Raw genomic sequence first — 27,322 nt, 5'->3', positions numbered from 1 at the left:
GACGGGAGAACCAGTGTCGTTCAAATTTTAACGTGGATATTTCGACAGCGAATAAATTAAATGAAAAAGAAATTGAATATTCTGAGCTCAGGATGAGATAGGTACTTCTTACACCATCTTCTGTTTTCAAAATTTATGGGTTGGGGTTGTAAAACTAAGGGTTGACGCGATATGGTTGTGAATTTAATCTCAAAAGTTCTTACCTTCTACAAGAAACGATTGACGAAACAAATGACTGGTGCATAAAGCGGAAAATCAAGCTCAATGGACAAAAGAGCCAAGCAATATTACTTGAGAGGAGAAGAGAGCGACCCACAACGTATCTAGAAGTTGACGGCGAAAAAATCGATTGGAAAAATGAAGCCAAATATTAAGGAATAACGCTTGACAAAGGATTAACTTGGAAAAGTCATATCAAACAAGCAATCGACAGAACGAAAGTAGCGATGAATAGACTCTACCCTCTGATAGAAAGAAGAAGCCACATGTCGAAAGAGACAAAATTGAAGATTATTAAAGCCGTTGCTAGGCCTCAACTGACTTATGGATCAGTTGCCTGGGGTTTCGCGGAAAAGAGCCATATAAAAAGAATGGGGAATTCCCCTCAATTTGGGTTATCACTGCATATGCAAGTTTAAACTGAATAATTATGAGTTTTAAATTCACCGCGGAAACTATTCAAAATCATCCTTCAAATATGGGGTTTCAAAATTTAAATCGCTTTGTGAGGAGTTCACGATTTGGCAACAGCGCATACAAGACAATGAAAAGAACAATGTCCGATCAGCTGTTGATCTACAGGCGCGTACTTACTGGCGAGCTTCAACTGCAACCGGCCATAAAAATCCCATAAAATTTTACGAACTTCCTCGTTCGTCGCAGACTTCTTAGACAGCCATCTTTGTCTATCTCATCAAGATAATGTATTTGTTGTCCTTTATTATCAAGGCATATTTCAGTCGATGTTGCCAACTTGTGCAATCCACATGAAACGCTTTAAATTTTAAATACCCATATTTTTATTTTTCATTTTTAAGTGCTTAAAATAGTTTTTTTGCGAAACGGTTGAAATGGTTATTTCAAAATGTGACGTTCCAAAGATATTTCATAAAAAATACATCATTTTCGTCAGAAGGAGTATTCCCTATTCAGGCCACTGAAAACAAGCTGCTACAATGTGCAATAGATGCACCTCGATTTGTCAGGAATAGACAGATTTATAGGGACCTAAAATGGGAAACCATAACGGAATTCATGAACAGAAAAGCAGAGAAATTATTCGAAGCGAAAAACCACCAGAATCAAGAACTCAGAAGACTAGTAGACTACGACCCAGAGGAAGACAAAAAGAGGCTGCTAATTTGCCGAAGCAGAGCAAGAGATCAATTAAAAAGAGATTAAAATAAGAACAGAAACTTATTAAAAAATCCAATAAAGTGTTACCCAATAGAGGATAAACACATAAATCCCAGCACGATAGTGTGCGAGAAGAAAACCGATTGAGAGATGAACGGTTTATAGGCAAATTCCCGGAACCAATATTCAAGAAGCAGTTAAGGGTTTTTAGTGGGGTCTAGAGCTCAGTAGAGTGAGAATCCCCACACTTGTTCCCCCTCAGGATAGGGTGGTTCATCTGGCTTGCAGATTTTCCCCCTGCTACACCAAAAAAAAAGTTCTTACCCTCGAATAAAAGATCGATGTATCCAATCACTTTTTCGACATAAGTTCCATAGATAAGTTCATTTGACTGTTATCTTGTCTGTTTCGATTTCAGCAATTCTGTGTATACCTAGAGCCTCGCATAAGAAAAAACTGCCTGAATTATTTAATTGAGATGAATCAGATGCCTTCATTTCGAGTTAGTTGATGTTTTCAACTATAATGAGAATTTGATATTTCATTTTAAATCCATATCCATGGAGGATGAAATATGTAAAATAGTCATAAAATATAAGAAAAATTATCGATTGTCTCATCTGAAAGTTGGTCACGGTGTGTAATATTTTCTTACATCAAAGTATTTGAAATACTAATACTCTCACTACTGAATTCATTTTTGTTAGACAGACACTAGGTTTGTATTATTTTTCCCCGAATTTTTTTTATTTCCCATTGCAATTCGTATATTTATACTGAATAACATAATCCACTCATAATCAAGTTAGACTTTTCGAATTAATCAGAACAAACCTGAATAACAAGTCTGTGAAAAAATCAATATGCGTGTTTATAATAGTTTTTTTTTAATTCTCACGTTGGCATTTATGTGTACCTTCAATATTAATTTGCGGAGGGTTGAAAAAGCATTAATCAGAAAATGAGATTTCATTAGCGCAATCTTGTAATTTCAAAGTACACAGTATAATTACTTTCATGTCCATGAAATAAAAAATAGTTATTACATACCTACCGGAAGATTGTTAATTGTTTATGACAAGTATATCATTATAACTCATTCTGAAAAATGAAGTTGTCTTCTTGTAATGTTCATCCGTAAGTTCTTGTTCTGGTTAAAAACTGATGGTTGATATGCGTTCCTGATGAATGCAAGATACTAAACACCCCAGACATTTTTTATGATGAAAAGTAGAATATTTAAGGCGTAAATTAACACTGATGTTGTCTCCTGGGGCATGATTTATAAATCTTATATTCGGCCGATAATGGAGTATGCTGGTCCGGCTTGGTGGACTTCTTTGCGAGGCTAGGTGGATGGGTTGGAGTCTGTTCAGAGATGGTGCACCAGAATTCCCTACGGTGTTAGGAGACCTGACTACAAAACAAGGTTGATAGTGCTCGATATGCCCACATTTGAACAACGACGTGCGAGAGGCGACTTAATATTCTCCTACAGAGCGGCCCATGGTCACTTTGGTCCGGATATTATGAATATGTACCGTATGAACACGAACAATTTACGGGGCCATGGATTTAAGCTCGCGAAGGAAAAATTCAGGACTACCCAGAGGCAAATGTTTCTGTCAAACCGAGTGTTCAATGTTTGGAACTCCTTGCCTGAAACCGTCGTAGAATCGTCTTCAGTGAATGGATTCAAGAACAGCTTCGACAGATGGGTGACCTCGTCGTGATGACGGTGTTTCTATAATTTTTTTTTCTCTTTGTTTTCAATCATATGTATTAAGTTCATCTTCAGGTGTTCAATTTAAACTTAGTTTTTATGTGAGTTTATAGGTGTATTCCTCTACTCTTATTTAAATAAATAATAATAATAATAATAATAAAAATAATAATAAAAAAATCAGCGATATCTCATTTTAGTATTTTCAGTTCATTGGAAAATTTCTTCTTTTTTCATCGCTGCTATTGAATATTTCTTTGAATTTATTGAACGAAGAATAACGATGCACTCACTAAACTTTCCAGGGCTCATAATCTCCCTGATAATTTCATGTTTTTGCGCTAGTTCGCAATAGCTGCGTTAACATATCAAAAAAAATTTCAACTGAAGTGGAGAGATCCCGTTCAACATGAGATATTCATTCCTACAAGCAATTAACTGATTCAAATTAATGGGTCATCAATTTTTAATGTTCACGAAACGAACACCCGTCAACCCAAATCGAAAAGCATTAAAAATAACACAATGAATAATTGCATAGCAGACTCGTCCTTCAAAATGACTTACGTAACTTAAAAAAACCGTTTTCACGTGTTTCTTCTCCACTAAATCGACCAATGTCTCATGTGTCGCACACATTTTTGTTTTTTTTTAGACGTTAATTGAGATTTTATTACCCATATTATTAAAAGACTCCATATTAAGATGGTTGCATTTTCAACTGTCATATTAAACTATGCGTAGGTAATTTTTCATGACAAGTTACATCAATCACGAGTTAAAAAAAGATCAATCGAGGAGTAACGATTATCTACCTTGAACCAACGTTAAAATGAAGATCAGGAATTACATTATAGAAACTATAACTCGTGGACATTGAAATTGAATTTTTTCTTTTAGTGAAAAAGTAAACTTAAAAATCCACTTTACAGTTTGAATTTTATTATTATACTCAGCTATTGTACCTTTCTATTAGGATCGAGGATCCACAATATATAATGAACTGCATTATGTTACATTTGATTTTGTCGATGAATAACGCACAAAGATTCACAATAAATTTGACCAATTATCGAAAACTTTCGAAAAAAATTTGAATAGTAAATTACCTATTTGAATATACTGTATGCAACATGATATTCGTTCTTCCAATTCGTGTTTACTCCTAAAGGAATGAACATGTATTTGCTTTATTATTATCTACTACGAACAAAGTGATATTTCTAGTAAAATGCCGATATTCAAAAAACGTGCCACCTAATGGCTGGGTTTTGAATCGACAGGTATTACAATGAGCGCTTTGATCGAGTATGAGACTTTATTTTCTATAGGTACAGTGTGTCCCAGACCACAGAAACGAAGAATTTAAAAAACAGGCCAACTTCTGTTTTGAGGGGGACGAGCTGGTATAATGAGTTTCGTAAAAATCCATGAAGGTGGAATCAACCCCCAACATATTTTGAATAGGGAAGAGATGTCTAGTGTGAGTTAGTTTAAAAATTATTTACTTATGTTCTGTACACAACCCAGTTAAAAAGTTTAAAATCGTTTCATTTTTCAGGAAATAATATAACAATTAACTGTTCAACAGACAGTTGAACCGCCCAAACTCAAAAACCTAAGAGTTTTGAAGAATCCGAATATAATTGTCAAGTTCTGTATTAGAGATTTTGACGACCTTCTTCCGAAAATTCTTCTTTTCTGAGTTCTGGGGGGGATCAATTTTTGTTGGGGCACCCTGTATTTTAATTCAAATTTATGTTTTTTGAAAATGATTCTTCTTAAATATCTGAATGCTGAATGGTAGGTTGACAGATCTCCAACGATAAAAGTTTCTGATAACATATAAAATGAAAATGCATCTAAAGAACTTCCTAGAAGTAAACATTGTAAATTTGATAGATTGCACCTTGTACTTAGGAAATGAGTAAGAATCTTACAAGAATATACGACGTTTATTCTTATAGTACATTCAACGAATTATTGTCATCCCAGTACCGGTAGATTCGGGTGACTTAGGACAGTCCTGTAACTTGGGACAATTACCCTCCTTGCAGATTTCTTTGTTTCTTACTATTTATGAGTGAAGGACAAACTTATAAGATTGTGTAGCGTTTTTTCGGTAATTTTAACAATTATTATTATTATTTAACAATTTTTCGCAGGATATTATTATTTACATTATTTTAACAAATAAATCACCAAAGAATGAAAGAAATCAAGGTTTCCTTGTTTTGTTTTGTTTTTTTACATTTGAATTGCAATATATTTACTTGCCCTGTAATAGGGGTTTATCATTTAATATCCTTACTGAATTTCAACTATATAATCACAAATTCTAATTTTTCTAAACTATACACCGTCCCAAGTCACCTATTTCATTTGAGAATTGAGAAATCAATAGATTTTAACTTGGGTCCCAAGCATCCCAAGTATTTTATTTTTTTCAAAATTTATATCCGAATTCTGAAGCAATAATCAATAGTCTGAGTCATTAAGCATATTCGAACCTCTTGTTCAGATGAAAATAGGTCACCGTTTTGAAAATATGACAAGTTGAATTCAACAATCGTCCCAAGTCACCCGAATCTGGGCCTTGAAAGTCCAGACGCAGCTAAATATCCGGTGACAAAAGATCTCCAATAATTTCTTCAGGTTCAATCGCAGAACTAAAATCTATACCTACTAAAAAATAAAATTGGATTATCTGTCTGTAATTTTCTAGTATTTGATTTTTTTATTCCTTTGACTTTTTTGCACTTTCTTAAGTTATATGTTTGATAACTATGTGCAAACATGTTTCCCCAAAACCGTATCCTCCGATGGCTTTACCAAATCAATCTCAACCATCATGTTATTGTGAAATTCCAAAACATTACAAAAATTCCAACGAAGAAAATAAAAAATTATCACAAAGTATGAATACAATAGGAAGTGAAACAAATTTAGTGAGATAAATCTAACGAGTGACCAAAATTTATGGTGCATCAAGTAGACAGACATAGACAACAATGTCAGTAATCTTCATCAGTTTCTTGAAGGTAGAAAGGTAATTATGAAATACGTTTAGTTCCGAGATACACCAGTTATCGGTATAGGTATAGTAATATCGTAAGCGAATGGGAGAGCTAAGACCGGAAAATCCGCTGAGGACCACGAAAAACTTCCAAACAAAAAACGAATAACCGGAGCGTGCTGAGCAATTACTCTCGATCCGGCAGCCAGCAGATAGGAAAAACCCAAAAGAGCTGGAAGTTAGGACAGTGAATTTAGTTGTATCTCCTTACTTAGTCATCATCTATTCTTGTTACCTTTGATACTGAAATCAACGAATGTTACGATCTGAATCGAAGTAGCAAACCACCATCACTCAGAGTATATTCGGTATCATTCGACTTCGTCAGAGGAACACAACTAAAGCCGCGACAAAAATCGAATGAATTGATATCCCCCTTTATTCGATGTCAGCAGCCAGTACAGTGCAGGAATACACCCTGGCGACATCTGGCAGTAAGCGAGGACCAATTCAATTCACTTTCCTAACCCTCAGAGTGAAGATGGCAGCATGTATCCATTTGCCCAAACTTTCAGATTGCAGGAAATGTATATTCGCGCTAAGCCAGCAGGGATGAAAACCGCCAGAAAAGTTTTTATTCTCGTCAGATTAATATAGGGTATATTCACCGGCTGCTGATGACATCGAATCAATTCATTCCATTTTCGGAGGGGCTTGAGTTGTGTTGGTCTGACGATACGAGGTCGAATGAGACCGAAACTATGTGTAGCAACACTTCCTTGATGAAATGGTATTTCTGATAATATGTACTTCGAGTGTTAGTGGCTTGCTATTCATATTCAGATCGCAACATTTTTTGTTAATTTACCAATAATTAAAGTTAGTGGAATGAATAATTCCTTATTTTACTTCAAACCCTTCCAGAGTATTTGAGCACCTCGTATTCAAACCCACTTAGTCATCGCTCTGTTGAGTAATTTAGGCTAGCATTGTGCCTCAAAAAAAAAAAAAAACTGATTCTCCAAAGGTAAGCACTTACTTACTTGTTTCTTCCTGTTGTCTTCTTCTTTTTCTTCTTCTTCTTCTATTGTCTTCTTCTTCTCCTCCTCATGTCCCCCATTACATTATAAGATTTACAAGAGGTGCATCTTTTCTGTTCTTTATACCAAAACCAAAAAATAATAGTACTAATTATTGTGTTTCATTATGAAGTATACTAATGCAGTTGTTTCCTATTCTGCACTTTGTTCTCTAAGAATGTACTAATGAGATACTACTACTAACGTTCAGGAATTTGTGTAAAGTGAATGTTTAGTGATAATTCAGGAAGTTGGGTAATTATAATAAGAATCACTGAAGCATTGCAGGGTACATTGATAAAATGTAAGGAGGACAATTATCTAATTCGTTCAGGAAATGTTCTTTTTAATTGCGAGAGATGATCATATGTTTGAAAATTATTAAGATTTTACTAATGAGCGCGTTATTGTGATGTACCTAATGATATAACAATTGGCAAGCACTCATAAATTTCTACAGCATACAATTCTTCTTAACTTCTTCTTAACATTCGTATAAAATATGCCAAAAGAGAAGTATATCCAAACAGCGAATGAATCATCATTGATAGATAAAGCTAACTATTTGTTGTAATATTTTATAAATCGTTCACACTGCAATAAATATGATGACCAAGGTCAATTTATCATTCATTTACAACAACCTGACCCAAACCAGATCCACTCAGACAATTTTTAAATATATTTGGGATAGGATATCTCTCGATAGACCTACTTTTTTACTGTATGTTTATCTCCATGAAGCAATTTGAAATAACTCTGCCCTAATGGTCTATATTTGATCGCAAAATAAAAATCACAGATAAAGATGCATGGGCGAGCCTGATTTTAGGTGGCAAAAAGCAAGTCAATATTATTGGAAATGATCAAAAAAAGTGTGTAGAAAATTACAGAACGAGGCAAAGTGGGAATATACAAACACTCCAGATGAAATTGTATTTAAATTCTTAGGATGTTTATTATTGTGCTTCCATTAGTGCATCGAAAAAATATCCCTATCGTAATTTGAGACACACGAAAGCATCCAAGAGGTGGCCTGATTAAATTACGGACACGTTTAGTTCAAAAATTAATTTTTCAATAGAGAGCTGCATACCTATTCTGATACAAAATGATTATTCATAATAAAGAGCTCATATAAAATTCGAACTTGAGATTTGTTTTATATTATTTGTATCTAGAATCTAAATCATCAGAAAATAAACATGAAGGGAAATAGATATACAGGGTGGTCCAGATCGTAACCAAGAAATTTTAAGCTCGTAATCTACATAAAAAATAAGCCCGCAAAAGGTGCCTCGTACAGCAGAATGTCAAGAGACCGAATTTGATCCAAATTAAATAAGGATTCAAATAGTAATTTTAATTGTCGGAAAAACCAGCGGCGTTTCATTTTTTTATCTGAAAATATTCAGTCTCGCTGCAGTACGGACGCCACTGGTAGAATAGAAAAGAAATGATATTATGCAAAAAGTGCTCCTTGACGCTCAAAACCTATGTCTCAAATTTCATAAAAATATTTCAAGCAGTGTGAAAGTTATTAATAAGAAACATTTTTTTTTCTATAATTATTTTAAAACCCCGTATCTCGGAGAGGAAACATTTCTCGACATATGTTTATATGACAAACTAGGGCATATTTTAGATGTAGAATATGTGATTGAAATTTCTTGGTTACGATCTGGACCACCCTGTATATTCCTTCAAAATTCAGCAACACATTTTTAGTTATCAAACAATATAGCATACAGCCTATGAATCAGTTTTAGTAGAGGTTAGTGCAATGGGGTACCATACAATTTGGCGTATGTAACAAGAGTTAAGAAAAAACCTCAGTTACAAAACCCTGTTTCCCCGTGAGTAGTGTTAGTGTCAAAATTGTTTAGAATAAGCTTTGCTGAAGAAACAATGCTATACTAAACTTACAATGTCTTTTTTCATATCGATGATTTCAGAATGCATAAGAAGTAGTTCGGGTTTCGGATATATCGATTGAAATACAGATTTCATGAATTAAAACTTTTGTGTTAGATATACCGGGTGTTGAAAAACAGAGTTTCAGTATTTTAGGAGCTGATTAAGGACCTCAAAATAAGTAAAAAATTTCATATAAACTGCATGGGTCCACCAATAAGCCGTTCTGGAAATATAATTTTCGGTTTTCAAATTAACTACTAAGCGCAACCAAATACGATATTCGATTTATTTTCATTTTTCAGATGTCTTGTTTACTGAACTAACAATTGAAATCTTTTTCAGTCGGTTCGTTAAAAAAAGTCACAGCTGTCATCAAACATTGCTTTTCATATGACATTCCCATACGTGCATTTATGAGTTATGTAGAAATTTTGCTTGTTTCTAAAGAATATTAAAGGAAGTACCTATATGCTTTCCGAAATATTTTCTATCTTTAATTAAATATTAATAAATACTTGCAGGAAATCATTAAAAAGCGGAAATTTACAATTAATTACGAAAATGCCATTCAAATTAGGTTATATATAATAATGTAAACAAAACACTGGGTGAGATCAGGTGCTACCTGACAGGTTGTTCGATTGTTGCGAACCATTACAGTAGATATAATTCATAGTTGAGAAGACATTAGGGATTGTGTCAATCATTCTTTATCGGAGAAATGATGCGCTAGATGGCACTCGAATTTTGCATGATCCTTTAAATGATTTTTCTATTCTAGAAAAAAATAACAGTTTCCAACTCAGTCAGTTCTGTATTTCTCGAAATATGAGGAAATAGTTTTCTCGCCTGGAATCAGAGCATCGATGAGTGGGTTCAGTATTTGGATGGGTTACCGCTCCGATTACGAATTTGAATAGGCGCTCTTTTGACTCGCGTCATTGCTTTTCCCATAATATAATATTGTGGGAATCATGAAGCTACAAACCGGCATTTAATTTTTTTTACCAGTCACATCAGGTTTCAACCGCTATATTATCCATATTCAAAAATTCTGAGCTTCAAAAAAATACCTGGGAGACCCTGATTTTCACATCATATGTCGATTGTCTTGTCTAGCACCCGGTCCACAGCGCAGCAGTGAGCACGCATCTATGAAGAATATAAACAACGCTACCAGTAGAGCGCGGAATTAAAAAATGTTCGATATGATTTGGTAGTATCAGTTCATCCTAAGTAAAACTACTATTCGTTGTTTGTGCAAGTTGATATTCAAGTTCAATATATCCAAACTTGTCTTCATTATGAACAAGTCCGGACTTACTGTGAACAAAACATTGAAATATTTACCTGAAAGGCCACCTGTGGATATTGAATTCCAGGATTTAAGTTTCAGTGTACCTGTTGGAAGAAAAAGTGAGTTAGCTATCTTTTCCTCCAATTTATTTACTTAAAATTAATATTAAGATTTTTATCTACTACTCAAAGACTGATTTTGAAAAGTTGTTTAGGGTCGATCGGAATTAAATTATTTACTAAGTCCATATCCTTTTTCTGATGAGGGTCACTTAATTATTTCATTACAAATCCCTATATACATAAGTCTGGAATCAGTAACTGACAAAATCCATTGATATTCAATTGAAGATAGGTAACAGAATGATAATTCAGACTCGAATACATTTATATATTCATTGAAAGATCGAGGGCTGTTAAACTATCTTTAACCTCAATTTTAAAAATAAATATGTGCTACAAAACTTGGTTCTAGCTCAAATTTTGACAAGAGTTTTCTTATTTCAAATCCATTATCCTTGACTTCCCTTCAAATACAGGAAAAGAATTTCCAAACCCAAATTTTGAAAAAAAAAAAGGAAAACGAAACACAACAGAGAATATTCGCCAATGGTTTATTTTCAGAAAAATAATAAGTCTGAAATTTTCTTACAGTGATATTGATTAATATTCTTTTTAGTCCAGAAAAGCGATATCAATTTTTCGATTATAATAAATAAAATAAATAAAACTATTATATTTTGTTAATCGATGATTTTCGATTTGTCCAACATATTGATATTTTTTGATATTATTAAAAATTATTTGTGCTGAAATCAAGTTTTGTATAAGAGAATAATTTTTGGATATACTTATGTATATCCTATAACTATGGTGATAGGAAATACTACCGCCGAATCCCAATGTAAGTCGATCACTTTATAAAAAAGTCACGGAATTATCATATAAAATGTGTCGGCTAAAACCGATGTCTTTATGGAAAAAGTATTTTCGAGACTCACTTCTCTCATTATACGATTATGAAAATTCAATCCAAACCATTTGTGAAGATATTCCTACTGAATGAAATTAAGTTAAAAAAATTTCAGGCTTGTTTCCAAAGATCATATCATTAAAAATTGCACATCAATGGATTATGTTAATAATCGAATCCCGGATAGTGATAGAAGTTGGGATTTTAAATTGAATAATTACTAAGTAGTTTCACAATTTGATAAGTTTTTGCGAGGATATAATCATTATTCCTTCAATGGAATGATCATCATAATTATAAAGGATTCCAATATTTAATTTACTGTTGGAAAACGAAAATACGTGTAACGGTTTATAAAACTTGTTTCGATGAAAATTCAATAATTGGGTATTTTGATTCTAAAATGCATTACCTACTGTTCGACATAAGTAGAGAGGTTTTTTTCATTTCAGTTTCTCGTTGTTCCGTTATCGCATCGTTCAGTAATTTCAAAGTAGGTGTCAACATCCTATTATTCAACATGTATAATCAGGCTTGATTCGACTGAATATCTTTAGATTATAGAAGCTATTGATTGACAAGCATTGTTACATATTCGAAGCGTAAGGAATTGGTGAATGCTTGAGGGTGGATTGAACTTTTGATCAGATTTTTGAATTATCTCGTTTCCTAACTCAAAGAAGATGAATGGTGTTGAACAAAAATGCCCCTCCAGGTAATTCGTTCAAGATTTCAATGATATCGATTATTAATGACTCCAATATTTTTGCGACATACCTAATACCGCATAAATGTTAATCCTTGAAATACTTGGAAATCAGAAGTTGAGATTTTTATCGTCTAGTTAAAATGCAATAATATTCATTAGTATGAAGTGAATAACACCCAGATGCAGATAAAGATGTTAAGTATTATTGTCGTAACTTCATATGTTTACATGGAAAGTATGAGGCTATTGTACTCTATTTTGTGTCATTAATCTAACACTGAGGGAATTTATAATAGTATATCATTAACCCTTCAGGAGGAATTTTTTAAGGTTAATTATCCAATTTTCAACTCTCTCAATCGATAGATTGGAGTCAATCGCTGGCAAAAAAATGACACACAATAATGTTTGGAGCGAATTTTGTGGATTAAGTTTCCGTGTGAATTTATGTAAATTTGAGGAGAGTAATGGCCTTTTTTTGTACTCGTTTCGGATGCCGATAATTGCCGAAGTAAAATGCAAGCCAATTAGTTGAACAAACGATTTTGTAAGACCCTTCAGACTCTTATTTGACTTCTTCAAATGAATCTCTTTCGTACAAAGAGCACCCTGCATAAACAATGTTTTTGATTGATTTCAAGCTTAGTAATTAGGTACTAAATTTTTAAAGACTCCTTAAAACTGAGAAATGTTCCGAATTTTAATTCAAGCTAGCAGGAGAAATGTTTCCAGGAATTTTTTTATAGAATTGCATGCTTTATTGTGAAATTGAACTTTTGAAACTTAATTTTCCTAGTACAAATTTGAAGAGAGGATGATAATCCAGTGACCCACTATTTCAGGATGTTTTCTCATATGAGTGTCAGTGCTTGTGAATGTGTTTACATTTTGAATAAAAAAGGAAAATTTCCCGAGAAAGCACTGGATCATTTTTGATAACACTCAACTCAGCATCTGCTCTAGATGACCTTTGTCTGAGAGATAGTCAACGTAGATCCACTTAATCGTGCAAAAATAGTACTTCCTTCTCAATCAATTGTTGTCATTCTTCATGTTCCTAGAAATGAATCCCTAATTAGCTATAAAATAAATTAATTACTTATTTTTTGTCGACATCACATTTGCTAGACAATACCATCAAAAATAATCAGTTGATGATTGCAGATATAGAAATACATGTATTATTGGCCTATGCCTTCCTCAGATGAACTAATATTCGCAATACAGAGTGCGAGATCATTATTTGAATGACTTTTAAAGGGTCGCATTCTTCAATAAGACATCGGATATCCTATATGTTGATGAATCTTCAGTCTAGGTTTACAGTAGAAAAAAAACTTGCAATTTTGTAGGTACAGTTTTTGTTTTGATAAAATTCAACTTCTCATGAAAAAATCTTCTACAAATAATACACATTGAATGTGAATGCGAAATCTTTATTCAAATGAATAAAGATTTCTCATTTTTCTTCAGGGATTACACAAAACTTGACGAATCACAATATTTCCTGTGCCAACGTCCCTGATGAGTGATGAGTTCAATTAACATTAACATTATGTAGCTACAGCGTAATTAATACAATAGATCAGTAAAGCGTTATCGTCGTCAGAAAGTGGTGTTCCCTTGCATCACATCTTCTTGTATCCTGTATAGAATTTTTGTCATTTTATTTTATTTCATCACGTTTTTCAATTGATATGGATGGTGAATCTTGAAAATACTCTGTTCCTTTTAAGAATTTTTTTTTTACCTTGATAACAATATTTTTTTTTCACCAATAAATGACAACAGCACATTTTCTTATGGAACGTTGACGTAAAAAAAATAATAGTTTTGAATTAATAGATATTTTGATACAAATATCTATTATTTAGAGCGCAAAATAATTTCATAAACGACTGCCCGAATTCCATGAATTAATGTTTGCGATTGCCAGGATTCAAAAGATGAATTATTCTCATGATTTATATATTTATCTTATTTACAACATATTTTATGCAGTTTTAATATAAAATAGAAGATATATATATATCCCAATTTTTCTAATTTCGTTTATTTTCAGCTTCAAAACTCATCCTCAAAAGTATCAGTGGCAACTTTCGATCAGGCCAAGTGACAGCTATTTTAGGGCCTTCAGGATCAGGAAAAAGTTCACTACTTAATATACTAGCAGGATACAAGTAAGTCCGCAACAATGAGCGAAAGACGTGAGACTAGGAAAACAGTTTTCTTTGTAGTCTATAGATTTCGCGAAAAATCTTACTGTGCAACTTCGTAGTTGGTATATATCTACAACTAATAACTATCCGAAAATTAATTCATGCAAGATATGGTATTTGAAAATAGCTGACAGCCAATATTGGATATCATCTACGAAAATCATATCATATTCATGCTATGATTTTGTGAAGAGAACGGTTCATGAAAGTTAAGTTGAGTTTAACACTTAATGGCGTAGAAATATACCCAAGTCTCATCCATAGTAACAATTCGGTTTAAGAAGTCTACATCGTTTTCAAATCGAGCACAGATCGAAAGCGATGCTTCTACACTTGCACGTTTTTGGACTACATTCAAACATTTGGGGATCCATTTCGCAGCAATTTTCCTCATGTCCAAATTGACTTGAACTATATGATGAACGCGTTCGTATGAAATATTCTGTGGTTCAGATATCCATTTTAGCCCAATTCGACGGTCTGATAAAATCATGTCATGAACTGCATCGATATTTTCGGGGACTGACACAGAAACTGCTCTTCCCGATCGGTCATAATCTTCAATAGAAAATCTACCTCTTTTGAAGCTTGCAGTCCAATTTTTCCCGGTCGCATACGAAGATCACCAAAGGTATTAAGCATTTCTTCGTGAATCTGCTTACCTCTTAACCCTCTTAAATACGGGTACTTGTTGATGGCTCGATACTCCGATTTTTCAATTTTCACAATTTCGGTGGACATCTTCTCACTTTTAATTTATTGCGTAACTCTGGTTTACTTTTTTGACCTCAAACTTCACACTGGCACTTCTAATGAGTTATTGTTCGTTGCTATGGTATCGCAATATTTTGTTATGCATGGAACTGGTTTAGGCTAACTAGATATCAATACATCCTCGTGTATATTTTTTCTGTTCTTCATTTTTTATCTCTAGGTAGCATGACCTATTTCTGCAGACAATTTTCAGGTCAGAAATATTCTTGAATATTTGCACCCAAAAAAGTTCTCCAAATGTTCATTCTAGGTCGATGGACAACATAAAATCCCACTCAATCATTAAATGCACTTATATTTAAATGAGGAAAATTTGCATTTGATAGTTTTCTGTTTCTAAATGCGAACAATCATTTTTCAGTTCATATAAAAAATTATGGATTTTACAAAATATCGCTCTATTTTCTCAGCGTATTTGGGAATAATGGTGAAATTGCTTTTTTTTGTATATTTCATATCATGTTTTGTCTTATATATATTCCTCCAGGAATAAGGAAATTCGTCAACACTGATCGAGAATCAAAGTTCCCTCTTTTTTGATCGACGATGATGTGACGAGATATTCAATATTTTTAAAATCACCTTTTGAAGATAAATATCATCGGATCGATGATGTAAAACCTCATCTTGATTCACTTCAATTCTTTTTACCAATTCATTAATATCCACCTCAATTTTCAAGGACGAATCCGTTGTTGAGAGCTATCAGAAATTGTTTTCTTATTTCAAACATCAAGGTTCCACTGATAGCAGAATAGTTGTTCGAATATGCTAATTCCAAAAACTATACATTTCTTCAGTGGTGTTTATACCGGTTGAATTATTGAGCTAGTTCAATATATTAAAATTCGGGAAACGAAATTTTCAGCGTTCTAATTGAAATGGTGATCATGGCAGCTGCTAAGCCTCCAAAGCATTACTTATTTATCTCGAGATATTAAAATCACCGTGACATATCAATGACTTCCTCATCAAAACTTTTGCTCAGAAACCGCCTCCACGGACTACGATTAATCGTTAAACTCGGATATAAACTGATGGATTTCAATTTTAATTCAACTTAATCCTCTCAATTGCGACCCTGAAATCATTATGAGTAGCTCACAACAAATTAGTAGATGAAAATCCTGAAATTTCTTGTTGAAAATTTGGTGGAATTAATAAAGGTTCTGTAATCGAATAGTAGGCTAATCAATTTAATAAGGTGATCGGAAAAATTGAACCGAACAAAAATTCTCGGGAGTGGAGTGCCTTTCATCCGGTACGTTTCTATACAAAGCTGATTTTTTACGATTTCTGGTTAGTTCACATTTTCTCACAGTACCTACGTGTTGCGTTCTACAGACTCAACTAACTTGACTGCCTTTATGTATAGAAATTATGTCAATTGAAGTTACTTATCGCCTGCTTTATATTTACCAAATATGGTGAAATATGGATTCCCCAACAGTCACTATTATAAGTCATTTTATTTTGATCAAATGAATTGCCGTATGTCATGGAATTGTTCACATCATTGTAAAATTTTAAATCAATAAAATTTCTCTGACGTGAAATTTTCAATGTTTGGCATAATACGATAAGAAGACTTGAAAAGAAACTATTCTACATTAGAAATGGCTGAAGGACTTCGGTAGATGGTCATTTCACTCTGTCAAGAAAGTACTTACTTATTATTATTATAACTGTGAAATGGCGATTTTTATACTTACAAAATTGGGATCCATTTATCACTCCTGCGTTTCGACCTTAGAGCGTTCAAGAATTCTCTAGACAATTTCTGCTACTTTCAAAAACACAATGAAGATGTATGTAGGGAAACACATACAGTTTTGTTTTTCAATTATGTATAAAGTTTTAATTATCGCAATAACCAACTTATTCTGGTAGTAGTTTGGTACATTGTTCATCAGTATTATGAAATAAAAATTGAATTAAACTACAAAAATAAGAGATATAAAAATGTCTTCTATCGAAATCCATTCTGATTGTATACGGACAAAAGTTTTCATCGGCCTTGAGTTTTTGCCATCGTAATTTTTTTTCGTCCATCACATAGTTTTTTGGTTACTTGGTCATTCTTCTTCTTGAATGGACTATTGTGGTATCTTTTACTTTGGTGTTCTCGGAATTTGGGGTTGATGTTACTGATTAAGTGCCAATTCGATTGTGAGCTTTTCTTTTTCTTATGCTTTGTCTCGTAACGTCTTTGTGGAAAGATTTCCTTAGTTTCCTTCAATGAGATCGACAGAAAAATCTAGTAATCATCTTGGTCATTAAATTTTTCACGTGTATCAGAAAGAATGACTCGTTTTCTTCATATAAGAATAATATGTCATTTTGTGCGATTCATACTTTTTATGATATCGAATCATAAGTTATAGATATTATTTTTTTTACACTAAAAAGAGGACTACATTCGATTAACAATGGAGAATCAAGTTAGAAGCCACTTGAACAAAAAACCTTAAACGGACATAAACAACTTTGTAGCTGTTGCACCATTAGAAAAGTGCAGCAGGATTCGCAGGATTGCCAACATCACAAATGGCACCTGACACACTGTGAAACCCAGCTCTATATGACTCCAATTTTTCCGCATATGTCGTTTTGTTCGCATTTCCCCTACTGGTTGAAGGATATCATGGGATATGCTTACATTCGTTTTGAACCTCATTATGACAGTTTTTAGCAATATCTGAACCACGAGGATTAAACTTATAGATTTATTTGTAGAAAATGGTTCTGTCCCTGAGGTTATAGAGTATTTGTCTGAAGTCCTTTCTTCAAGGTAATGTAAAACAAGAAATTATTTTCCCCCTATTTCAGCTGGGACGGAAAACCTTCAAAAATTTTCAAGACAAACAATATGCCTACCCACATTTGGCATTTAGATCCTGCGATTAATTAAGAGTGAAAATGCTATGGATATACTTAGCTTCACCCATTATTTGGAAAAGTTCAGGTCAGAATTTCGCTAATTTCTACATTTTCCATTTATAAGAATACTATCATACTTCGTTTGAGTATTTTTCCATGCATGTATGCTAATAAATATGCAGCCAATTGTAACGGACGTGTCAAGAATAGTTGATGGTGGACTAGACATTCCTGAATCAGAATTGAGTTCTTTACCCTCCTCTGAGTGTAATGCATATGATTTGCCTATGAAATTCACTTCCACAACCACAAAATGCTTCCGGCCTTGATAGACTATCTGGTATTTCTAGAGCCATTTGTTCTTCCTATAAAATACTCGTTTCCTATAATGCAATTCATGAAAAACTGGAATGAGTAACATATTTCTTCGTACTTGTTCAAGAATTCACTCTTATGAGGAGCTGAAATATTTTGATGAAGTGATTTGGTTCTAGAATAAATTAAACAAAATCTATTGTCTTGCTGTTAATTATTTGAGTAATTTTTGAATAGCTTTCGGAAATTTTCAATTATAATCTCTATAAATCATGCATGGCTAGTTTATGAAACTCATTCGGATGTCTGAATCAAGGATAAAAAAATAATGATCTTGAAAAGCGAAAGTAATTTCGACTTCTCATTTTTTACTGAACTCATACTGTAGAAGATACAGAATATCCCCATGGAAAATTTACGACCTTATTCATGTTCGTATGTGTATAATTTCTCCGTCGAGATATTGGCTGAGCAAGAGTCCAATCTGTATTCTACATAATTTTATATTCATATTTCCAAACTTTCAAGCACATATTCCATAATTCGGGGAAGTCACTAATTCAATGTTACATCAGTTCTTATTCTTGTTAGCAATGAACTGTCCTATATATTTCAATTTGTAATGATCGCATTTTCTAATTTATCTTCAAGGTAATCGATAAATAATAATCCGAGTTTTCTAAACTGCTGTTCTAAGGATACCTTGTAATTCACGTAGATGGACAAATGCAGGTACCGAATGAATATAAGGATAGATTTCAAATCGAATAAACGAATTCTATGGATCTTTTAACCAGAGTTGCATTCAGCCGACTTGACCAATTTTTCGAATTCCACAGAAATTTATTTATTTTTGAATAATAACTACTTTTATTTTCGAAATCGCTTTAACATTCATTAGATTAGAGTATTCAACTTACTTTGAACAGATGGGTTATTTGAGTTTCGGATATTTTTATGGTATATATCTAATGGTCGTAATGGAGAAACTGGAAGATATGGACGGAAGAAGATTCATCACATCAATGAAAAAATATTTTCCGAAAATCGATCAGTATCTATAAAATCAACATCAATATTCTAGTAAGTAATGCACACGATAGAACAAAAAATTAGTTATCGTGGTAAATGTAAAAGGGACAAAGCCTAACAAAAAAACCATTTTTAAGGAAGATAAAATGATCCATATAATGAATACTATACTGAAAATGTGAGACTCTGCACTACACCTACAGATTGGAAAAAGCACACCAGCTCTAAGATATAAGGGTTAAGGATATAAGTCAATAACCTCCAAAAATTAGTTTTCCAGAATGCTACAGTAATTATGTATATAGACTCAGTGGAATCTTCAGTCATTTCCAATCCGAAAACCTTGTGGCAGTTTGCAAAAAGTAAAAGAGGAAATCCTGTGGTAGTGTCGATCAGAGATAAGAGCTCTGGTAGTGTTTTGACGGATCATCAGAGTATTGCGGAGGAGTTTTCGAATCACTTCATTTCCGTATTCAGTCCTGCTCATTCTGTCAAAAATGTCATGCCGATGAACAATAAATATAGTTCACACCCTATAAACTTGAACAGTATCCAATCTGAGGTTGTTATGAAGAAGATCAACATACCCAATAAACCCCCTGGACCAGATATGACTGCTGAAAAATTGTGTGCATGGCCTCGTTAAGCCACTACACAAGTTGACAAGTTGTTCATTATGTCTTTGAGAGAGGGTTGCTTTCCACAAATATGGAAAACCGCATTAATTGTTCCAATACATAAATCAAGCAATAAACAACTATTAAGAGAACAGCAGACCTATATATATCTAAACTCTGCATTATTGACAAAGTTTTTGAATCGATTATTTTCGATTTTTTATGCATTGAGGTTAAAGGCCTTTTAAACGTTGAGCATCTTACAGGCTTACAGTATGTTGGGTTTCATCAGACTTTGTGAGCATCAATCCCTTAGAGTGTTATATATGGCTTGTGTGTTGAGCTACGGATCGGTGATTTGGAACCCTAATTAGGTACAATATCTATACTGACCGACCAGAAAAAATTCAGAAAAAGTTCATTAATCATGCCAACAAAAAATGTTACAAACATATTACCTACTGATGTTCAGGGACGAGTAATGAGTAAGTTAGGGTTAACGACTTTAGCTGACCAGAGAATGTTGAGGGACGCAAGGTTTATCTACAAGACTGTCAATTCTTTCGATTCCACTGAAATGGTGAATATACTCAGTTTCAATGTACCTAAATATTGCACAAGAAGTAAGTTTTTATTTCATATAAATAAAAGTTCTTCTAATTACCATATGAATTCACCTTTGATAAGATGCTGCAAAACTTATAATTCTCTGTCTAGTCTCGCTGCCGTTGACGTTTTTTCTGATTCTTTATTGGCCTTCTCTGGCACTTTGAAACGATTACTGAGAAATAACTGAATTTTGTCTTGTTTTTGTATTTTTTATTCATGGTTCAGATAAGTGCACTGTTTTCGTTGTTATTGTTTATTAAGTAACATTGTAATTGGATCATTAATTTATACATAACTTTGGGTTCGTTCCGTCTTGTATTCCTTCAAATAAAAAAATAAATAAATTAACTTCAAGATATATGGTGTTACAGTACATAAACTTGACACCAAAGAAATAAACATTCGAAACATTTTGTCTTTGTTTTCATGCTGGCGGTACCTATGAAGTAGATATTCTATATTATTTGATTGGTATCTCATCAATAAAACACAAGAATTAACTAGTATGAGTAGTATGACATGAGATAAGTCACTTAAACAGTAATTCACTTGAAAGTAATTTCATAATATGAGCATCAAACCGATATGACATGCTCGAATTAATTATTATGATTTTATTCTTGAAATAACATACTCCGTTATCAAAAGTATCCACAAAAATTCCTGGTTTGAGTGGTCCGATAATTGAGTTCAGTAGTTTAAGTTGGGATTCTCCTAATTTTCGCCAATTTTCCTTGGGAATTTCTCGATATAAATTAAATACCCATAAGAGCCCATTCAGAGCGGGATTCCATTTAAGTTTCCAATATCCATGGTACCATAGAGGTTAGTAGTACTCAATAAGATCATTGCAGATACAAATGAATATTCAAGAAATCCTTATGAACTACTCCAAGGTTGATTGGTAGAAATTTAGTCTTATTACTCTTGGCACAAATTTGTTTAGCGCATTCCCCATATATTGTGAACCTATTTTTTTTAATGATATGTCAAGCAGCGACGTCAATAATTACTCACTGAAGAACCATGCTCGAATTCCACATTTTGCAATAGCCAAGATATAAGCTGGTGTGATATGATCAAATTCTCCTATTATTTATTTGATTAGTGATGCCCACCAGAATCTCGTTCTCGATACAAGACTCTGGACGAGACTTGACATTTAATCGAATTTCTGCTACTGATCATTGGGATAACATTTTCGATGAAAAGTTATATGAATAAGGAGAAATGATTCCAAAGTTTTCCAATTCAGAAGCAAAACTACTTTATTGTCCAAAATATTGACGAGACTACGAGACCGCTGAGAGACTCTCACACGAGACTCGAGGCGAGACAAGACTAGAGTCCACGAAACGAGGCTCGAGACTTCATATGTCTTTTCGGCGAGACGAGACGAAACTTCATTAAAGCCTCCTCTCTTTGGTCTCGTGGGCATAACTCTAATATTGATGTTCTCCTCTCATTTGAGGAATAATATAACCATTACCACACCATTTTGTACTATGGACTAAATTAAACAGGAATCTCCTCAATATTTTTGAATTACCGTCATTTCTTAAGTATGAAACTATGTTTTCTCGTTTAATTTTTCTGGTAACATCAGTCGCAATGCTTCCATCCGCTGTCAGCTTTGATTTATAGAACCTGTATATTTGGAACAATTTCGTTCTTTCCAATTTATGACCGGAAAGTGATGGTGATTATAAATTACATGCATATTTTGTCCTTCTGTTACTTTGTAAAGCTATCTACACTTTGGGGAACATGCGTACACTCATTTTCATAATGAAATTAATTGCAAGGTTAATTATGTGCCATAATAAATCCGCATAATATCATGACGATATTTGTTTGTTTTTATAATAATCATATTTGTTGCTTTCTAATTTTCTCTTCGATGATTGAATGTGTTGCTGAATGTTTTATGCGAAATTAATATGTAGAGAAAAAACAATGTCTTTATGAATGATTGTATAGCCTGTAACTTATACCTATGATATCTAGTTCAAAACATTTAGTTGGGAGCAGTACTGAATGATGCAAACCAACTAAGATATATTATAGTCATTTAAAATGACCATCTAAATTTGAACTGTATTAGCTCTTTGACGAAAATTCCCCATTTTTTATCATATTATACTGGGGGTTGTACTTGAAACACACTTTTTCAGAGATGCTCTGCTGACATGTGAATAACTGAAGGTTTCGAAGGCATCAGCTGATTATTTTGGACCCGAGGCTGAAACTCCGAATATATCAGTGATTTGGGGAGAACTTAGAAAAACTAGAAAACTAAAATAAAACGAACGCATGTAACGACATGCTATTAACGATTAGAAATTCAACATGTAATCCGACAGAAAGTAAATGACTTATTACATGATTGTCACCAAACCAGAGATTTTTTAACACAACCCGTGTTTCGCTATCACAATTGCTTCTTCAGAAATGAAGGTTATCCATCAGGTGTCATATTTTATATCGGACACTCTGTATTTTCCTATTTGGTTCAATACTCAATGGTAACCATGCGGAAACCATGCGTTTTTTCTCTTGCTTAGTTGTCGTAATATGCGATATTTGCAATTTGGGAATTTAAGCATATGGATGCATACTATTAAAGCTTGAAGAGTAAAATAAAAAAATTAGTTTCAATTTTATTTTTCCAGAACAGATGACACTACGGGTAACATATTTATCAATGGAGAAAGAAGGGATGTGGACAAATTCAGCAGGATATCGAGATATATTATGCAAGATGATCACATTCAACCTTACCTCACAGTGCTGGAGTCAATGACTGTTGCTGCAGATCTTAAGTTAGGGAGTTATGAAACCAAAGAAAATAAAGGAAATATGGTAAGTTTATCGAGAAATTCAGTGTCAAGAACTCATAGTGGTTCCTTCAACAATTTTTTTACTCGAAATTTCAATGAGTAATTCTAAGGAGTGGTATTAAACTACATAATGTGTAATTCAACTACTTCAAGCCAGTTTGATGATTGGTCATGTGACAGCATTGGCTTTACGGTTGGGTTATGCAGAGTTACTAAGAACTAAGACCAAATCTAACGGGCAGATAGCGGACCCCTAAACACCATCTACCATTTAGACTGTTTCCTTTCTTAGATATTAGTTCTAAGTAATGCTGTATAAACCTTGGAACATAGATACAAGGAATGGAAAATAAACATTTGTTGTTGTTCAAAGACTAGAGTGAAATAGTTGCTTAGTGTCACCAATCACGATTGAGATAGTTGACTCTGACATCATTGTCAAATCAACTTTCCATACGAAACTGTAGGAGCTATATAAATTTATTTATTTCACGCCACTGCCTTAGTGTCGCGCTAGACAAAGAAGCATCGAATGTTTGTACCGCAACAAATACATTCATAGCACGTCAATGTCCATTCCATGTATTTATGTTCCAAGACGATCCGACCCTTAGACTGGTTTTCATTCTGTAGATAAGGATAAACATTTAGTTTCTTCAGGTTATCACGAAAGAATGAAGAATATTTATTTACATTTATTTTTTAACTCTTTTTCAAATATGTTAAAATGAAAAATGTTAAAAGGTTATGACTGATAACGCGATGATTTTCAGATCAACGAAATATTGGATTTATTAAATCTCAGCCGTTCTAAAGCTACTCGAGCTAAAAACCTATCTGGAGGAGAACGTAAGCGATTATCGGTAGCCTTAGAATTGCTGAATAATCCACCTGTGATATTTTTGGACGAACCCACGACGTAAGCTACTATTATTTATTTTCATTTCATCTTCATCAGAGGTTGTACCAAAATTCGAAAGCATATTTTTGACGAAAGACCTCGCACCATTTTTATAAAAAATGGTTTCCTGTTAACGTTCCTGAATTTTTGGTATGCTGTAAATTTTGACCTCCCTCGCAAAACTGTCCCTGGGAATCAAAAAATCGTCTGACGAGTTTCAGAGCTACAGTGCTTCCGAATCGGTTCAGAATTGCACTACTACAAAGTTAATAATAATCAATGAAATTTCTTGGACTTACTCTTTTTCAGTGGTTTAGATGACGTGGCATGTTCGCAGTGCATAGGATTATTGAAACTTTTAGCTTTAGGAGGAAGGACTGTGATATGCTCTCTGCACACACCAAGTGCGAAACTGTTTTCAGTTTTTGATAATGTGTATATACTGAGTCAGGGACAATGTGCTTATCAAGGCTGTGGATCAGAGGTAGTTCCTTATCTTGAAAAAATAGGACTTGTTTGTCCAATTTCATATAATCCAGCCGATTTCAGTGAGTCAATTACTAATTCAGTCTTCATCACGAATTGCTGATCCGCGTTTTTTCAGTTCTGGAAGTTTGCAATCAAGAGTATGGAGATTTCCAGAAAAAGCTAGTGGCTTCGAGCGAAAATGGCCTCAACATGAACTATGTTAAAGAATATGCTGTAAAGAATCAAATGAACGATGAGTCGATGAACAAGATCAAGAAATATGAAGATCCCCATCATAAAAAACATATCGAAGATAGGGGATCTACTTTTTGGCAGCAGATTTCAATTCTCACAATGAGAATATGGATTCAAACTTGGAGAGATAAGGTGATTTTTTGCACTAGATCTGGAATGGCAAGAACTTTTGTACATCAAAATATTATATTATGTATTTACTGGAAGGTTTAATGAAGGCTCCCACACTTGAATTTGAGCAGAACAAGCTGAATTGTGTTGATTATTTAATATTTATATGAATATAGGAATGAAATGAAATATGCAGACAAAGAAGTTATGTGGGACATTTTCTAAATGTTTCAGAGTGGTCTTCTACTGAGAACATTTATTCACCTATTCTTGGGGATACTCATTGGCAACGTCTACATCGGAATGGGTAACGATGGATCAAAAAGTTTATACCTTTTTGGATTTTTTTACGTTTGCATCATATTCTGTATGTTTGTTCCTATGGTTCCATTTTTACTGTGGGGTAAGTTTATTTCTAATGTGAACTTGTAATAGGAGGGGAGGAGAGTTAAAATATTTGTACTAGTCAAAGACTCACCCTTGATGCATTAAGTAAGAACCAAATGTAGGAATCAACATCAGATATAGGGATTTATGAATTTTGTCTCTTTTCAGTTCCAATGGAGATGAGAATTTTAAAAAGAGAATATTTCAATAGATGGTATGGACTGGGATCCTATTATTTAGCAGTTACAATAGCGAATGTCCCCATACAAATGGTTTTACTTGGTATATATGTTGCACTTACATATACATTGACGTCACAACCAATGGACATTTACAGAATTGTATTATTCTACATCATATGCTTCTTAACAGCAATGGTGGCTGAGAGCTACGGTATAATAATGGGTGTAATATTCAATATTGTGGTGAGTTTCATCATTATCAAATGATATACAAAAAATAAAGAGAAGAAATCCGGTATACAGGGAAGTGTTTGAAAAAAATCCCGAAAATTAGCGATTTCGAGAAAATTGCGAAAAAGTGTGAGCGGGTTACAGCAATTTCCTCCGAGTCGATCTCGAATGAATTTCCATCTTGGCTAACTATAGCTCTTATATTTCAATTAAATCAGTTCGTCATCTCGGAAAGTCAGAAATTTTTTTATTCGTCAAACGGAAAAAAAAATTTTGATTGAAAAACAAATATTCATTCCTGTTATTAACTTTCCGAGGTGCCATTATCTCTTTTGTGAATCTCCACAGAAAAAATTTCTCGAAAAGTCTCGCCATTGGCTACAATTCGTATGCTGGTGAAATGGAAAAAAGACGTTCGTTTAGTGCTGCCATGCTTCGTTTGTAATTGAGTTCGAAACTCTTTATAACAATTTAAATTTGCACAGAATGCCCTCTTTCTTGGAACAACCTCTAAGGTACCAATGATGCTGCTCGCTACGTACGGTTTTGGATCTGGCTATGACGCAATACCAGGATGGATACGCTTTTCAATGTACTTCGATTACCTCCGTTATTCCATGGAGGGACTCATGGCTACCATGCTGAGAAATAGAGAAATAATACCTTGCCCAGAAGAAGAAGACTGGTGTCTCTACACTGATGTCAGCTATTTCTTGAGGAGCATGGGGATGGAAAATTCCATTATATGGGTCGACATAGTGGCTCTAGTCATTTTTCTGATAGTTTTCAGGATTGTAGGTTTCTATTTACTCAAACAGAGGCTACGGCCTAACAAATACTTGAAAGCTGTATATGTGGTGGCGAAATTGGTTAAATCACATTTTGGACCTTGAAAAGTCTTGAGATTTTATCGAATTGTTGCTCATTCAAAGAATGTCGAGGTAGAGAGGTGCTATAGAACCCCGGAGTATGGTTGTATTTGAAAATAAAAATTATAACAAAGAGACCATGGATGTTGTTCTCCAATGAAAACTCAAGACCTAATTAAAAGCTACAATCATTGGATTTTATGTAAATTCTTATAATAAAAAATAAGACATGTCTATTTATAAATAAAATAAGGTACTTATATGAAATGTGCTCGTTGTTTCATTTCAGAATAATTATACTCAGCAATATATCAACTGTGGAAAGATACTTGAAAACATAATACCTTCCAGGATGAATAAACAAGTTGATGTGGACCAGAACAAGAAAAAATGCAAACTCGTTTGAAAAATTGTATCAGTATACTGTGTAACTGCATGACAAATTCTTGCCTATCCAGATGTTTCTGGATATTTCATTTTCTTCCTGTAAAAAATTTGCTTGATATTTCAAGCAAAATTGAAAATTAGAAGTGGATCACTACTGACATTTAATCATTTTTCTC

The 27,322-nt window shown here is 33.6% G+C and overlaps 2 protein-coding genes across 2 annotated transcripts in view; one reads left to right on the top strand and one right to left on the bottom strand.

Annotated features, from left to right (window-relative positions):
- LOC123310526 overlaps positions 1-10,503 on the bottom strand; it is an 86,516-nt gene extending 76,013 nt beyond the window's left edge. Inside the window, exon 1 of the mRNA XM_044894026.1 lies at positions 10,442-10,503. The gene's annotated coding sequence lies outside the window, so the exon portion shown is untranslated. The remainder of the gene's footprint in view (positions 1-10,441) is intronic.
- Positions 10,200-27,026, top strand: LOC123310524 (ATP-binding cassette sub-family G member 1-like). Its single transcript, XM_044894025.1, has 9 exons — positions 10,200-10,507; positions 14,132-14,249; positions 23,188-23,377; positions 24,129-24,274; positions 24,566-24,804; positions 24,861-25,111; positions 25,325-25,493; positions 25,646-25,902; positions 26,376-27,026. The coding sequence occupies exons 1-9, from the start codon at positions 10,396-10,398 to the stop codon at positions 26,781-26,783; spliced, it is 1,890 nt and encodes a 629-aa protein (XP_044749960.1). The 5' UTR covers positions 10,200-10,395; the 3' UTR covers positions 26,784-27,026.
- Positions 27,027-27,322: the final 296 nt, after the last annotated feature.

The sequence above is a fragment of the Coccinella septempunctata genome, chromosome 3 (genome assembly GCF_907165205.1).
Source record: "Coccinella septempunctata chromosome 3, icCocSept1.1, whole genome shotgun sequence".
Taxonomy (NCBI): domain Eukaryota; kingdom Metazoa; phylum Arthropoda; class Insecta; order Coleoptera; family Coccinellidae; genus Coccinella; species Coccinella septempunctata.
Note: the sequence above shows the minus strand (reverse complement) of the source record. Positions and strands in the feature narration are given on the sequence as shown.

What these genes read in the sequence shown, in the direction of transcription:
- LOC123310524 (XM_044894025.1), top strand. Translation starts at nt 10,396, where the DNA reads ATGAACAAGTCCGGACTTACTGTGAACAAAACATTGAAATATTTACCT. An exon ending in TGTACCTGTTGGAAGAAAAA is followed by an intron (nt 10,508 to 14,131) that starts GTGAGTTAGCTA and finishes GTTTATTTTCAG; the next exon opens with CTTCAAAACTCATCCTCAAA. An exon ending in AAGAAAATAAAGGAAATATG is followed by an intron (nt 23,378 to 24,128) that starts GTAAGTTTATCG and finishes GATGATTTTCAG; the next exon opens with ATCAACGAAATATTGGATTT.